Below are 12,604 nucleotides of genomic sequence, written 5' to 3' on the forward strand. Positions count from 1 at the left end.
CATAAGGATGCCTGCCATGGAGTGCCTTTCGAGCCCACAATTGCTTAATGGTGTCTATGCTTTTTATATGTTGCATTGTGTCCATATGATGTGAGTGTAAGTTTAATGGTGTGTTATTTGAGTCTGCTAGAGTTACTGCTTTATGTAATTGTGATGTTTCTTGTTTTTTATAGAAAAACTCTCGCAGTGACTGTATTTGTTTGTAGTGAAGGTTAACTAATGTCAATCAGGCTACGTCCGCCATCTTTATGTGGAAGGGTTAAAAAGATTTGGTTTGTTTGTATAGAAGTGTTACTAACCCTGAGATGTAGTGTTGTTCTCCAGTGCTGCATAGTGTTTTGGAAGAATGTAATGAGTGATGGATGTATTTTGTACATGTGTAGAATATGTAGCAGCCAACTGTGTTGAACACTGTCGAATGCTTTTCTGTAGTCTATATATGCCATGTGTATGTTTCTGTGTTGTTTGTGTGCTTGCCGTAGAATGACTGAATCTATGAGTAACTGTTCTTTGCATCCCCTGTGATTTCTATGGCAACCTTTTTGTTGTTCCGTTAGAATGTCATGTTCTTCAATACGTTTGTATATTTTGTTTGCGATACAGGATGTCAATAGATTTGTAGAGTGTTGGAAGACATGTAATTGGTCTGTATTGTGTGGGGTCTGTGGTGGTGTTGTTTTTAGGTTTCATGTAGGTGATGCCCTGAGTAAAAAAATTTGGCATGTCTTGTGGATTGATGATGATGTGTGTTAGGTGTTTAGCTAGTTCCTGGTGCAGTGATGTAAACTTTTTGTACCAGAAATTGTGAATGTTGTCTACACCAGGTGTCTTCCAGTTGTGTGTTCTGTTAACAGTGTATTGGAAATCATGTATGTTTATTTCGACACAGGGCATAGTTGGTATGTTGTGCAAGTTTCTGTTCTCCTCCTCGATCCAGCCTGCATCAGCATTGTGCGTGACAGCACTGGACCAAAGAGAAGACCAATTTTTCCTACTTCTTTTGATGTGTTGATTTTTGGTATTCGTGGTCGTTGTGTGGGATCTGTACCTGTATATTTAGTGAGTGTTTCCTGAAATATAAGTGAGAGCGTATTAACTAAATCCATGTCTATGTTATCAGTGATGGATGAGGAAGTGTCTATAGTATCATTAGTGGTAATTGTTGTATGTGTGTTATTATCAATGCTTGTTGCTGGATTATCCTGACAGGTTACATGAACTTCATTAATGTTAGATGTTTCTGTCTGTTGATGTATTTGATCAGCAACCTGTTGTTTGATAAGTTCAAGTGTTGTTTGTGAGATAAGGTTGTTGTGTATAATTGTTCTTTTTTGATCAACAACCCTTTGTTTGGTAACAGTGAGGTGAGGATATTGTTGTGTAAATTTATGGTGTAGTTGTTGTCTGTATGCTGTCATGTTTGTTTCGAGTTTTGTGATGGTGTAATAATTATGGATGATAAACTCGTTCATTTCTACTGTCCATTTCATCCGTTGGCGCAGTTTCCAGTCTTTGTGGTCTGTGAATGCATTGCCACAGAAACACCAAGGCTGGGTTGGTTCCTCTTATTATTATTATTATTATTATTAACTTGTCTCGATTATATATATATATATATATATATATATATATTAGCTAATTAATTAATTAGTTAGATAATTAGAAAATAGATTAGATAATTAAGTTTGAAATATTTCATCTTGTTAAAGAACCCTTAATATTCAGTATTTGATACAGTATTTTCATAAATACAGTATCAAAATCCCAATTGAGTTAAACAGTTCAATAAATTTGCATTAACCAGTTTGATTTGACATGTAAATCCCTATGCTGGACAATCAGGGAAAGAAAATAACTTTGAATAAATATGAGTTTAAGTTATCCTGGTTTGAGTTAACCAGGTTCCTCTGTATTAAATTTTATACAATTTAATTATTTAATATTTTATATTACATTCTTATCATGTATAGCATTTATAAAAAATTACAAACCTTTTCTTCTAATGTAAGTTTTGTGCTATTTTTTCCAGACAAAACTTTCAACATTGGTAATAAATCATTGGCATAGCGACACATTGGTCCAACTGAAAGGAAATCGTCAAACAAGCCATCTTTCTTAGGAATCATTCCCTCTGTGGAAATAATACCTGTTCAAAAAATTATTAGCAATTAGTTTTATCAATTTTAGAAAATAAAATGTACATTAATATTAATTTGCTAAGTATAGATTTTATATTAATAAGTTATCTGATGCAGGACTGACCTTAAGCTAGTTAAACTGACTGAGCCCAATATAGCTTTATGCTAGGTTTATAACTTCTGTGAAAGAAGGAAACTTTCATTCTAAAGAGAGTGTTGTCCTCTCTTGTAAAAATTAAACTTTAGAGTTAACATTTTGTATAGTGTTAATTAAGAAACAAACACCACTGAGAAATTTCTTAGCAGTGTTTATTTCTTAATTATTCTAATTGGGGCTTACTTTTACTAACATAGAACTGTATGATATAATTTATTTATGTTTTCAATGTAATGTTTTGAACATAAAGTAAAGAATAATTTCTAACAAAACATCATAATCTAGAAATATCTCTAAAACTATAAATGCAATATCAAGTATATTTATTTATTTTTATTTATATCAATATATATTATTCACATTAAAGACAACATTCTTAAAATATAAATAGATTATAGATAGATATGGATGGATAGATTGTTTATAATTTATGCATATATACTTTGTACATAATTATAGTTTTATTCTTATATTTATAGTTCTAATTTTTGTTGTAAATTTAACTACAAATGTTTTATTTTTCTTAATATTGAATCATTGGGCTGCAATTTAAAAAATTGTAGACCTATAAATTTCCAGTTGTCTGTCCATCGTTCCTTAATCTCAAAAATGGAGTTAAATAGATGAAACCGAAACTAGATATGGAAAGATTAGAGGTAGGAGGCTCCGATTAACTGTATATGGACTTTCAATGCAAACCAGAAGTCTCATTATTTCAAATCAAAAATTTTCCTCTGTAAGAAGTTAGACAGATGCTGGCAGGACTTTGTTGCTAACAGGAAAAGTATGATGTACAGGGGCAAGACACTACTAATTTGATATGGAGAGCATATATTTCAAATTAAATAAATTAAAAAAATGATTATAAGTGTGAGAATTCGACCAATTATGAGAGCATTTTAAGTAATAATTAAATATTTAAAGTAATATTTTAATTTTTAAAAATAAAAAGTCTAAAACGTTAATAATAGATATAATGTTAAAAATAAAAAAATAGATAATGTATTTATTAAAATTCCTGAAACAAATGTTCAGTTGTTCCACAAAAAGCTAAGCATTGTCAGGCCAAGAGTCTAACTATCGACATAACTCTTTTTACAACTCCTTTCCAATATTCAATTTCTATATCCATAATTCGTTGATATTCAGAGTCAATAGTTTTTTTTTTCCTGTTTTAATCAAATGTCCAATTCTTTCCATGCTCTAAAAGCATTTCTGTGATTTACAGACATTTCGTGCATTGTGAGGGCTCTTGGAAGATTTCCCCAGTCAGAATAGCCTTTTTTGGGCCAGTCAATAATAGCAGACAAATTATCAAATAAAATACAACAATAGTAAAAAAAATTGTACACAAATAATTGTGACAGAATAAATAAACCAACTTCTCTCAACAACTTCACCATTGCTCAGCACTTTCAAATAATGCGAGGACAAAAATCTACATCTTTCTTTATTAAATGGAAACTCAAATTCTTTAAGGATTATCTTAAATAACTCGGCTTTGCAGAAAATCAAACATATTTTCAGACCATGTAAAAATTCTCTAATCTTGGAAGAAGGAGACCTAATTCTGCACCTGGTGAAAACGGGTAAGATTGGCTATAATCTATTATAATAATCTTAATCTTCACTATTGTTTCTTTTTGTTTGAGCAATGCCAGGTTCATCTGCTAGTAAATAGATAACGAATATCTGTCAAATTGACAGCTAGCAGCCGTTTTGACTTTAACTTGTCATTGTATTGTGTCCACTTCAACGTATATGTATTTAGTAAAAATAGAGCAAAATATAACAAATGCAAAAGTAAGCAAATACAAATATTTCCTAAGCAACTCTCTCTATTACACAAAGAATGTAAAAGTAGTCCAATATTACCTAAATAACTCTTTATCTATCACAAACAAGCATACGTTCCACACCTGATATATATCCAGTCCATGAAAATGCTGCTTTTTAATTCAAGTCCCTATTGTCACAACATAATCCTTTTCAATGATAATAAAAACAATTGCTGTAAAAAAAACAATAATTCTCTCACCTGATCTACAAAAACTGAACTAGTTTAAATGCAAAAATATTATACTGATACAGATATATATCTGATTTACTGATTTAAATGCAGCACAACCACTTGCTACTTCTGGAGACAAACTAACATTAAAATCAAATATTGTCAATAATTTAAGCTCCAAGCAGAACTGTAACATGTTACATGTGCAATTGCCTTTTATGATAATTTCCGCCTCAGTTTTTAGGAGTGGTCACGTGGTATATTACAAACAAACACAATAGCTTTGTGCTGTCACGTTTAGGGATCAAATCACTAATGTTTTAAGCATCAAACATTATGACTTGCACTTGGCACTTCAAACATTATGGTTTGCACATAAATTCAACTTAAAAATACAACCACTTACAATGCCACTATCAATACAATGGTTTTTTTTTTGCAGCAGAAAATCTTGTGTTTAGAATTCATTTCTTCAATAAAACTTATTTAGAGAAAAATGGCATCTACAATGTTACAAAATTGCATGCTGCATATATGATCAAATTCAACTTAAAATTTTAATTTTAGAATGAAATAATAATTCCCAACAACTGACTATTTTATTATTTAATACTGGATTTAATACAGACTTAATAACAGCATAAAAGAGCTGACAAAATGTCACAATCAAAAGCAGTACAGAAGTACTATGAAATTTATATTGAATACAAGACTAAATTTAGCTGAGTATAAATTACGCATTGAAAGAAAAGTCTTATTACAAGAAGAAAAATGTCAAAACCTTTAATATGTCTGGACTTGTAAGGCATTTCATATTACAGCATCTGATGAAATATACTACTTACAAAGAAAAATAAAATAAAAAAAAGGAAAGCTACATCTTTACTTGTCCCCAAAGACAAAGTCTGATAAAACTCAGACATCAGTGATTAGGCTACGTTAAAAGAAAAAGGTAGGAGATATCAATGATGAGAGATCAAACATTATCCATTATAAAATCAAGGATATGATAGCTACTGATAATCAGCCTTATTATTTTGTTGGGCATGTAAACATATTAAATCATATCAGAATTTCAATCAGTGTAATCAATCTGTGTTTGAAAAGATGGAAAACAATTCCTCATATGTGGATTCTATTCAATCCAAAAATTATCAGATGTATGTAGCCCCAAATCTCAGAAGACAACACATTTAGACAAAGTGAGTATTCACAGTCTACTGAAGTCATGTCATTAAAAAGAAAGTGCAAAAGTACATTTCATATCTGATCATTCAACACACTGAAATTCAGTTGACTTAATGGTGGCAAAATAAGAAAAGGAAACATTTCCTTATCTTACCAATGAGACTTGTCATTTTTTAGCAACTCCAACGAGAAGTACAGTTTTAATGAATGTGTGAAAAAACAATATTTTAAAATTTTCTTTTCATTCTTTTTTATGTTTCATATTTCTTTCCATCCTTCTCTCTCTCTCTCTTTCTCAATTAAAATGAGATTAGTTGATCAAATAGTTTGTTTTTGAAAACATATTTGTCCAAATATCAAATACAGGTATTTAGTATTTGGCCAAAAACCAGATATTTACTTTGCAGCTAAATAATCCTGAATACAGAATAATGCAGAATATTCAGTCCAACACTACTGTTTTTATAATCAAGCATAATAAATACAAACAAATGTAAAGGTATGTTTTAATAATCAAAAAGTATCTGTTTTCAAAGAAAATATGAATGGATTTTTAGTGTAAAAATGCTCTTACTTACGCTTGCTTGTTTTATGACCAAATACACCAGTAAAGAATGCTGGAAGTCTAATACTACCACCTATATCTGATCCAATTCCAATTAATGAACCTCCACCAGCTAACAGAGCAGCTTCACCTCCTTTGTTAAAAATTTTTTATATCATTATAAATCATTTTTTAATATGAAAATGAATAATAAAATCTTACCACTACTACCCCCAACGATTCTTCTAGTATCATAAGGATTCAAAGTTCGTCCGTATATTTTATTATTAGTTTCCCACCACATACATAATTCTGGAAGATTAGTAACAGCTAATGGAATGCCTCCTGCATTTCTCATTAATGCTACTGCTTCAGCATCTTCTGAAGCTCTTGTTCCTTTACTTGAGTATAAACCAGCAGTATTTAACATATCTGTAAGAATAGACATAGTATATAAAAGTTAAATTTATGAAATAGTGTCTCTTACATAAAAATTACAATCATCATCTTTATAATTGGTTTATTACACATCTATAAAAAACCATAAATACATAGTTATAAACAAACATATGCACTATTTTATTTTTGTTGAATTATGAATAGTGAAAACCTTTTAACTAACTTCCATTTAGTTGATTTTATTAAATTAATCAATTATTTTTCACCTATAAATTCTGGAAAATATAGCTGAACAATCTGCTTAATGCTACCATATTATTTCCAAAAAATAAATTATTGCAAAATATTACATTTTATTATCCCAACAATTAAAAATTATAAACTTGTCTTGTTGCTTATGCAGCTATAGTAAAACTTCTGTATTCACATTATTGTCATTTTTAAAAAAATGACTTGCTAATTCCTTCCTCAGGAGGTCAGAATATATTAATCACAAGATTCCAAATTCAGACTGTATGGCAAATTAAAAAAAATTTGATCTGGGCATCCCAGATATTCATGATTATGTTTCTGAACTTCTCACATCATCACCCCACACCTTGCTGCAATAGACAATTGTCTGCTTACAAATCACTCATTTCTCAATAAATTTTGCTTGTATTCTTGCCAGATGCTTAAAAAAATTGAATCATACTTATGTGTTCCTCTAGCATGGAAAGTGACAGAACACCTGCCATTTTCAAATGTCTATATTTCTACCACATTTCACTAGAAAGCATTGGAAACTGCTGAGGCAACACAGAGGAACTACCCTCTCAAATATATGTTTTGAAGTTGTGATTATTTTTCAAGAAAACATGCAATTGACAAAGACTTTTTGATTTCTCTTTGTATATAAAACTTATATTTGAAATACAGTACATTAAAGGAGATGATATTTCCTTATTAATTTTTATTTTGTTAAAAATTTTTAAATATATATTAAGCATTTAAATATATCTGAATGTTGCATTTCATTCTATTTTATTGTGGAAAATATTGAAAATAAATTAGAATTACCTTTAACACCAATATTTTCCTTAATAGTAAATGGGATTCCCAAGAAAGGATATCTTTTTTCTAATTCTTCTTCTGAATATTTATGTGATGTAATAAGATTATCTACACTTTGTGCATCTTTCAGGGCATCTTCAAACCTGTCTTCTGAAACTGCATTAATAATGGTTTGGATTTCCTTGATTCTTGAAATATATGCCTGCACAACATCTATACATTTAATCTAAAAAAGAATTTTATCTTAATCATATGAGTGAAGAATGAGAAATTGTTTTAAATCAATTTTCTGAATACTGAAATAAAAAATAATCAAATGTCCATAATAGTATATTTATAAATTTTTTCTATTAATGATATCTATGATTTGCTTCATTGAACAAAATACTATAGGCTAAATGATCATTTTATCAAAAAAAAAAAAAAAAAAGTACCAGTTGTTACACTAATTTCTTTACACTTCAATATAGTAAAGTAATTTTCAGCATATAGGAAATCCTTGTTAATTTGAACTTGAATAGTTTGAAAGCCCATTAGTGTGCAACTGTACTATTTGTCCTGGTCATAAATATAGAAATTTACATGTTAAGTAATTCAGTTAGTTCAAAATAAAGCTATTTTGAAATATGAAGTAAAAATTTTGTCCGAACTGTGAAAGCATACATATGTTAACTCATTTGTTTAGATTGAGTTAATCTAATCTGGTCAATATGATTTTGCTTGTAAAGTAACACATTTTCAGGAGTCACCTTACCCATAAACTACCCTTTACTCTCTTATCTCATAAAATATAGTGTGATATTCTGGCCCCCCTTTTTTATTGTTGTTTCACTATCGTTCTCCCTGCCACACCAGTAAATCGTAAGGAAAAAGAGAGATAGTTTACAGCAACAAACGAGTCGATGAATATTACGTGGTTTTGAGTAAGCGTGCAGGTGTCTGCAGACACATGCCACGTGCAGCAAAAGGAGGTGACAAAGGGTCAGGCATTGATGTCCTTTTTGCGTCTGTTATTACGTAGTTGAAGCTATCGGAGATCGAATTTATCGTTTTTGTCTATGACATTTGACCCGAAGAGAGAATTTCGGCCGTCGATTATAGACTGTCTGTCGATTAAAACGATGTTAATGTAAACAACCGAGAGTCAGTTGGCGAAATTAAGAAATTATTGTCAAACTTTACGATAATTAATAGGAAAGAACTGTCAAATTCACAGGAATTTATGTCATAATATTTCACCTTCAAGACACCAACGTCAACAATTCGACCAAAGAATATGTCTGTAACAATCCGTGACGGCTGGATATGGACCCGGCACAGCTGACAGGTGTCCATATTAATCTTCAACTATTTGACAGTTCTTGCCCTTCGAAATTAGTATAAAAAGGGCGCACACCCAATTGCCCGGGTGGCGTCTAAGCAACTGACAAGAACTGGTCAACCCCATCTACTCCATCCAGCCATCACCCCAAGCGAAGACAAGCGACGAGGTAAATTTAGCTTTAGTTACTTAAGACCTCTCTCTCTCCCCCTCAATTGACCGCGAGTTAACTTTATATATTCGGAAATTGAAAGGGGATTCGATCTCTGGAATGTCGCGGACGCAGACACCCCTCTTCCAACGTTTTGCCTTGTATCACTCGTCTATGTCCCACTTAGTTAATGTTATTATTAAATTTATTGATTAATTATGCGAGAGTGATTACTCATGTATCGCCGACGCCTCATCGACTTATCCACGACCTCCCACTCGATTTTTGCCCTCCTAAATTGCCATCCACTGACCACGTGAGCGGGAATCACCTCCCCGTTGTCGGATAACGGGTTAGACCTCATTGTGTAACCCCCGATTCTCACAATAGCTGGGTTTTGAGACTGCAAGATTGGGCTATTGGTAGCAGATTTAGATATCTGTAGGACTCTGGGCTATTACATTTGGGTGACTTACTACTTTTTGGGCCACTTTAAAAAATAATTTCGGCTACATTTTGAGAAATTCTTCTTTACTTTTTGTAAAACCGGTTAATGTTACCCTAGGTTCCGAGATGGCGACGGGGGAAATTTTTCCCTACGTTGGAGCACAGCCTACAATAAGAAACAGCCTAGTCAAATGGGGGAAATCCCATTGAAGAGTTGTGTCCAAACGAAAATATTTTCTCCCGCTAGATGGAGCCACACAACGGACCATAACAACACACACTGATTAAGTTATCCTAGCTACATGCTGTCATATGTTCGTAAAATAAAACAGTAATTCAAACAGGATATAGCAAATTATTGATTTTTTTTAATTAAGATTTTGCCCGGATTTCTGCAGAACAATCTAAAACAATAGACATGTTATCAATAATTATCTAGACGGTTAAATGCGATAATAATTAATGGGCTAGATGTACTGTACCTATTCTGGTCATATTAAAACAATTTTCAACTTTAAAAAATATTTTTATATCCTTACAATTTTTTAAAGCAATGAAACAGTAAAAATAATGCAAAAAACATGTTCTCTTTTACTTTATTACAATAATTTTTATTAATTTTAACATTTTATAAACGAAATTTAAATTTTTTAAAATATACAAAAATCACAAGTTTTCAACAGGCCTGTACCAGTTGTGGCCACCCCATGTTTATAGAGGTGCCACTTTTATTATTTTTCTTGATAAAGCTTTATTATTTGACGTTTTGGGTCTATGATTCTCCCGAATATAAGTGTCGTTCACAGTTCTTATGTAGTTGGAAATGTAGGGTCTGATGAATTTTCTTAGAATTACATTACACAGTATATTTTGGTGTCCATCTTTACCACACATAAAAAATGGATTTTTCTCCATCCAAGGAAGAATAATCTTACATAAATTATGCATCACAGCTGGTTGCTGAATTAAAAATGGTAAGCCTGCATGAATAGCCTTCTCCAGTTGCTGCAAAAACCCAATAAATTCTACTTTTGGATATAAGAGCCCGCCTAGATCATTTAAATTTATTATGCCCATGATAGGTGCAGGGGATTTCACTGATGCAAGTATGTCCAAACAGTCGGAACATTCAATTTTCTCTTCGGTGATATGTACTAAGTATCCAGCAATGTATGCCATTGTAGCAGATTGAATGTTTGGCTTTATAATATTGGAAGGTCTAATCTCTAGCTGTTTCAGTTGTGGCTCAATATGCTTAGTAACTTCCTTGATAGTATAGTTCTTATCCATGCATGCCTTTAAAAATAATAAATTATTATTATAATGATTACTTTATTAGGTATATTAAATTAAATTAAATTAGGTCTATTAAAGTAATTTATTAATCAAAATATAATACCTGATTTACAATAATGGACATGTCTTCATTAGGAGACATCCATTCCTCACAATCTAAGCTTTCTGCATTGCTTTCAAGGGATGCACTAATTAGTCCTGTTTTAAGAATTGTATGCAGTCCTTGCATTATGCTGCAGGCGTTTGTCTGGTCATTGAATCCAGACATGGACTGCAGTCCACTAAAAAGGTTCTCTATATCATCTAAATTGAATTTTCTGGTTAATATAAAATCAAAACCATTCTCCAACAAATACCTGATACACAGAACAGTGGATCTGGTTGTGAGACAAGCAGCTTCATAAGTTTGCTTACTGATAAATTGAACATTGGGACTGTCACAGCTATCTTTCCAGGACTGTAAATATCCCAAAAACTCACCATCCAACCAATTGAGCCTTTCATCATTAGCAGAAACAAACTGCATCACTGTTGCATTTCTGGAATGAATGTGGTTTGATTTCATATGTGGCAACCTTGTATTTATTATAAGTACTAACGTATGGTGTTGAGTTTGCTGATATTGTGAATAGCAAACCATTTTTGCATCATTTCCAAATACTCAATTGTGCCCTCGGCCTCAACAAAGTTCAAGTTCCCAAACCTGTGTCCGTGCTTCTGTAAAAACTTCAGTGCAGCAATTACATTTTGGCTGCATATGTCCACTGCACGCTTAACCTTCATCTTATCAAAATTTGTTGGATAGACATGTTTAAAAGTTAAGCATCTTACTGGTTTAATAACATGATCTCTCTGTAGGTGAAACAAGTTTCGGAGAAATACACCACTAATATGTTTTCCATGATTCACCATTACCCTACTTGGAGAAAGAAGCAATGACCAGAAATTTTTTAATATATGACATGGATCATATGATAGGAATATTGAACGATTATTATCCATTGGATGTGGAATCTTTGGAATTGGAGGGTTAACAGCACTAAGTAATTCAAATAACTTAACATTTTTACTATGGCCATCAGCAACTATCCTGAGTACTTTTAGACCTGCTGTCTCCACTGAATGAATCACATCTAAAGTTAAAGTATAAAGTTCCTGACCTTTTAAATCATTGATAAAAAAATATGCAACAGGAATTCGAAAATTTTTTGATAATCCTGAAAACACAAAACACAGGAGACTATTTGCTGTGACATGTTCAAGTCCAAGTTGTTTTTCCAGGCCATTCATTTTTACTGTTCCCACTACTTCGTCTGCTTGCTTGTTATACTGTTGATTAGGTTTAATGGTCATTTCATCCAAAATAAGTGAACCTAATTTTTCCACTTGTGACAACTTTTTTGCCTCCTGAGTTAATCGTTGCTTAATTAGGGAACCCACACTAACCCCAGAAACAGAGCCTATATATCTTTTCAATGTTGATTTTGATGGTAATGATAAAAGTGGAGTTTTCCTAGCAAATGTATATGCCCTAGAAGACTTTTTGCTCCATAAGACACAGTATTTTACTGTGTTGTCACTCCAACGAGGCTTTTGTTTATTGTAAACAACCAGCTGTAACAACCATCAATATTCTCTTTTTCAATCCTGGTTTATAATCTGATTCTAGAAAGTGCTTACTGCAGACAACTGACCAGTCACTTGGCTTCCAAAGTTTGGAACTGTTTTCATCTGTAAATTTTAAAAAGAGTTAGCTTATACAGTAAATCTATTAGTTATACCATCTATAAATAATTTGTATGCATAAATAGATAAATTGTACAAAAATTTAAAATGCAATTGCAATATAGCCTAATCTCATTGAAGTTAGGGGTTGTGCAAAAACCGTACTTGTCCTCA

General features: G+C 31.8%; 1 protein-coding gene across 1 annotated transcript in view; it reads right to left on the reverse strand.

Moving 5' to 3' along the window:
- The window catches only part of LOC136979858 (fatty-acid amide hydrolase 2-like), a 55,576-nt gene that overhangs the window by 10,518 nt on the left and 32,454 nt on the right, over nt 1–12,604 (reverse strand). Inside the window, exons 8-11 of the mRNA XM_067275879.1 lie at nt 7,497–7,716; nt 6,261–6,470; nt 6,073–6,192; nt 1,992–2,146 (exon numbers count right to left, since the gene is read on the reverse strand). Coding sequence (XP_067131980.1) covers nt 1,992–2,146; nt 6,073–6,192; nt 6,261–6,470; nt 7,497–7,716 — 705 coding nt within the window. The remainder of the gene's footprint in view (nt 1–1,991; nt 2,147–6,072; nt 6,193–6,260; nt 6,471–7,496; nt 7,717–12,604) is intronic.

The sequence above is a fragment of the Centruroides vittatus genome, unplaced genomic scaffold (genome assembly GCF_030686945.1).
Source record: "Centruroides vittatus isolate TY-2023 unplaced genomic scaffold, ASM3068694v2 contig_651, whole genome shotgun sequence".
Classification (NCBI taxonomy): Eukaryota; Metazoa; Arthropoda; class Arachnida; order Scorpiones; family Buthidae; genus Centruroides; species Centruroides vittatus.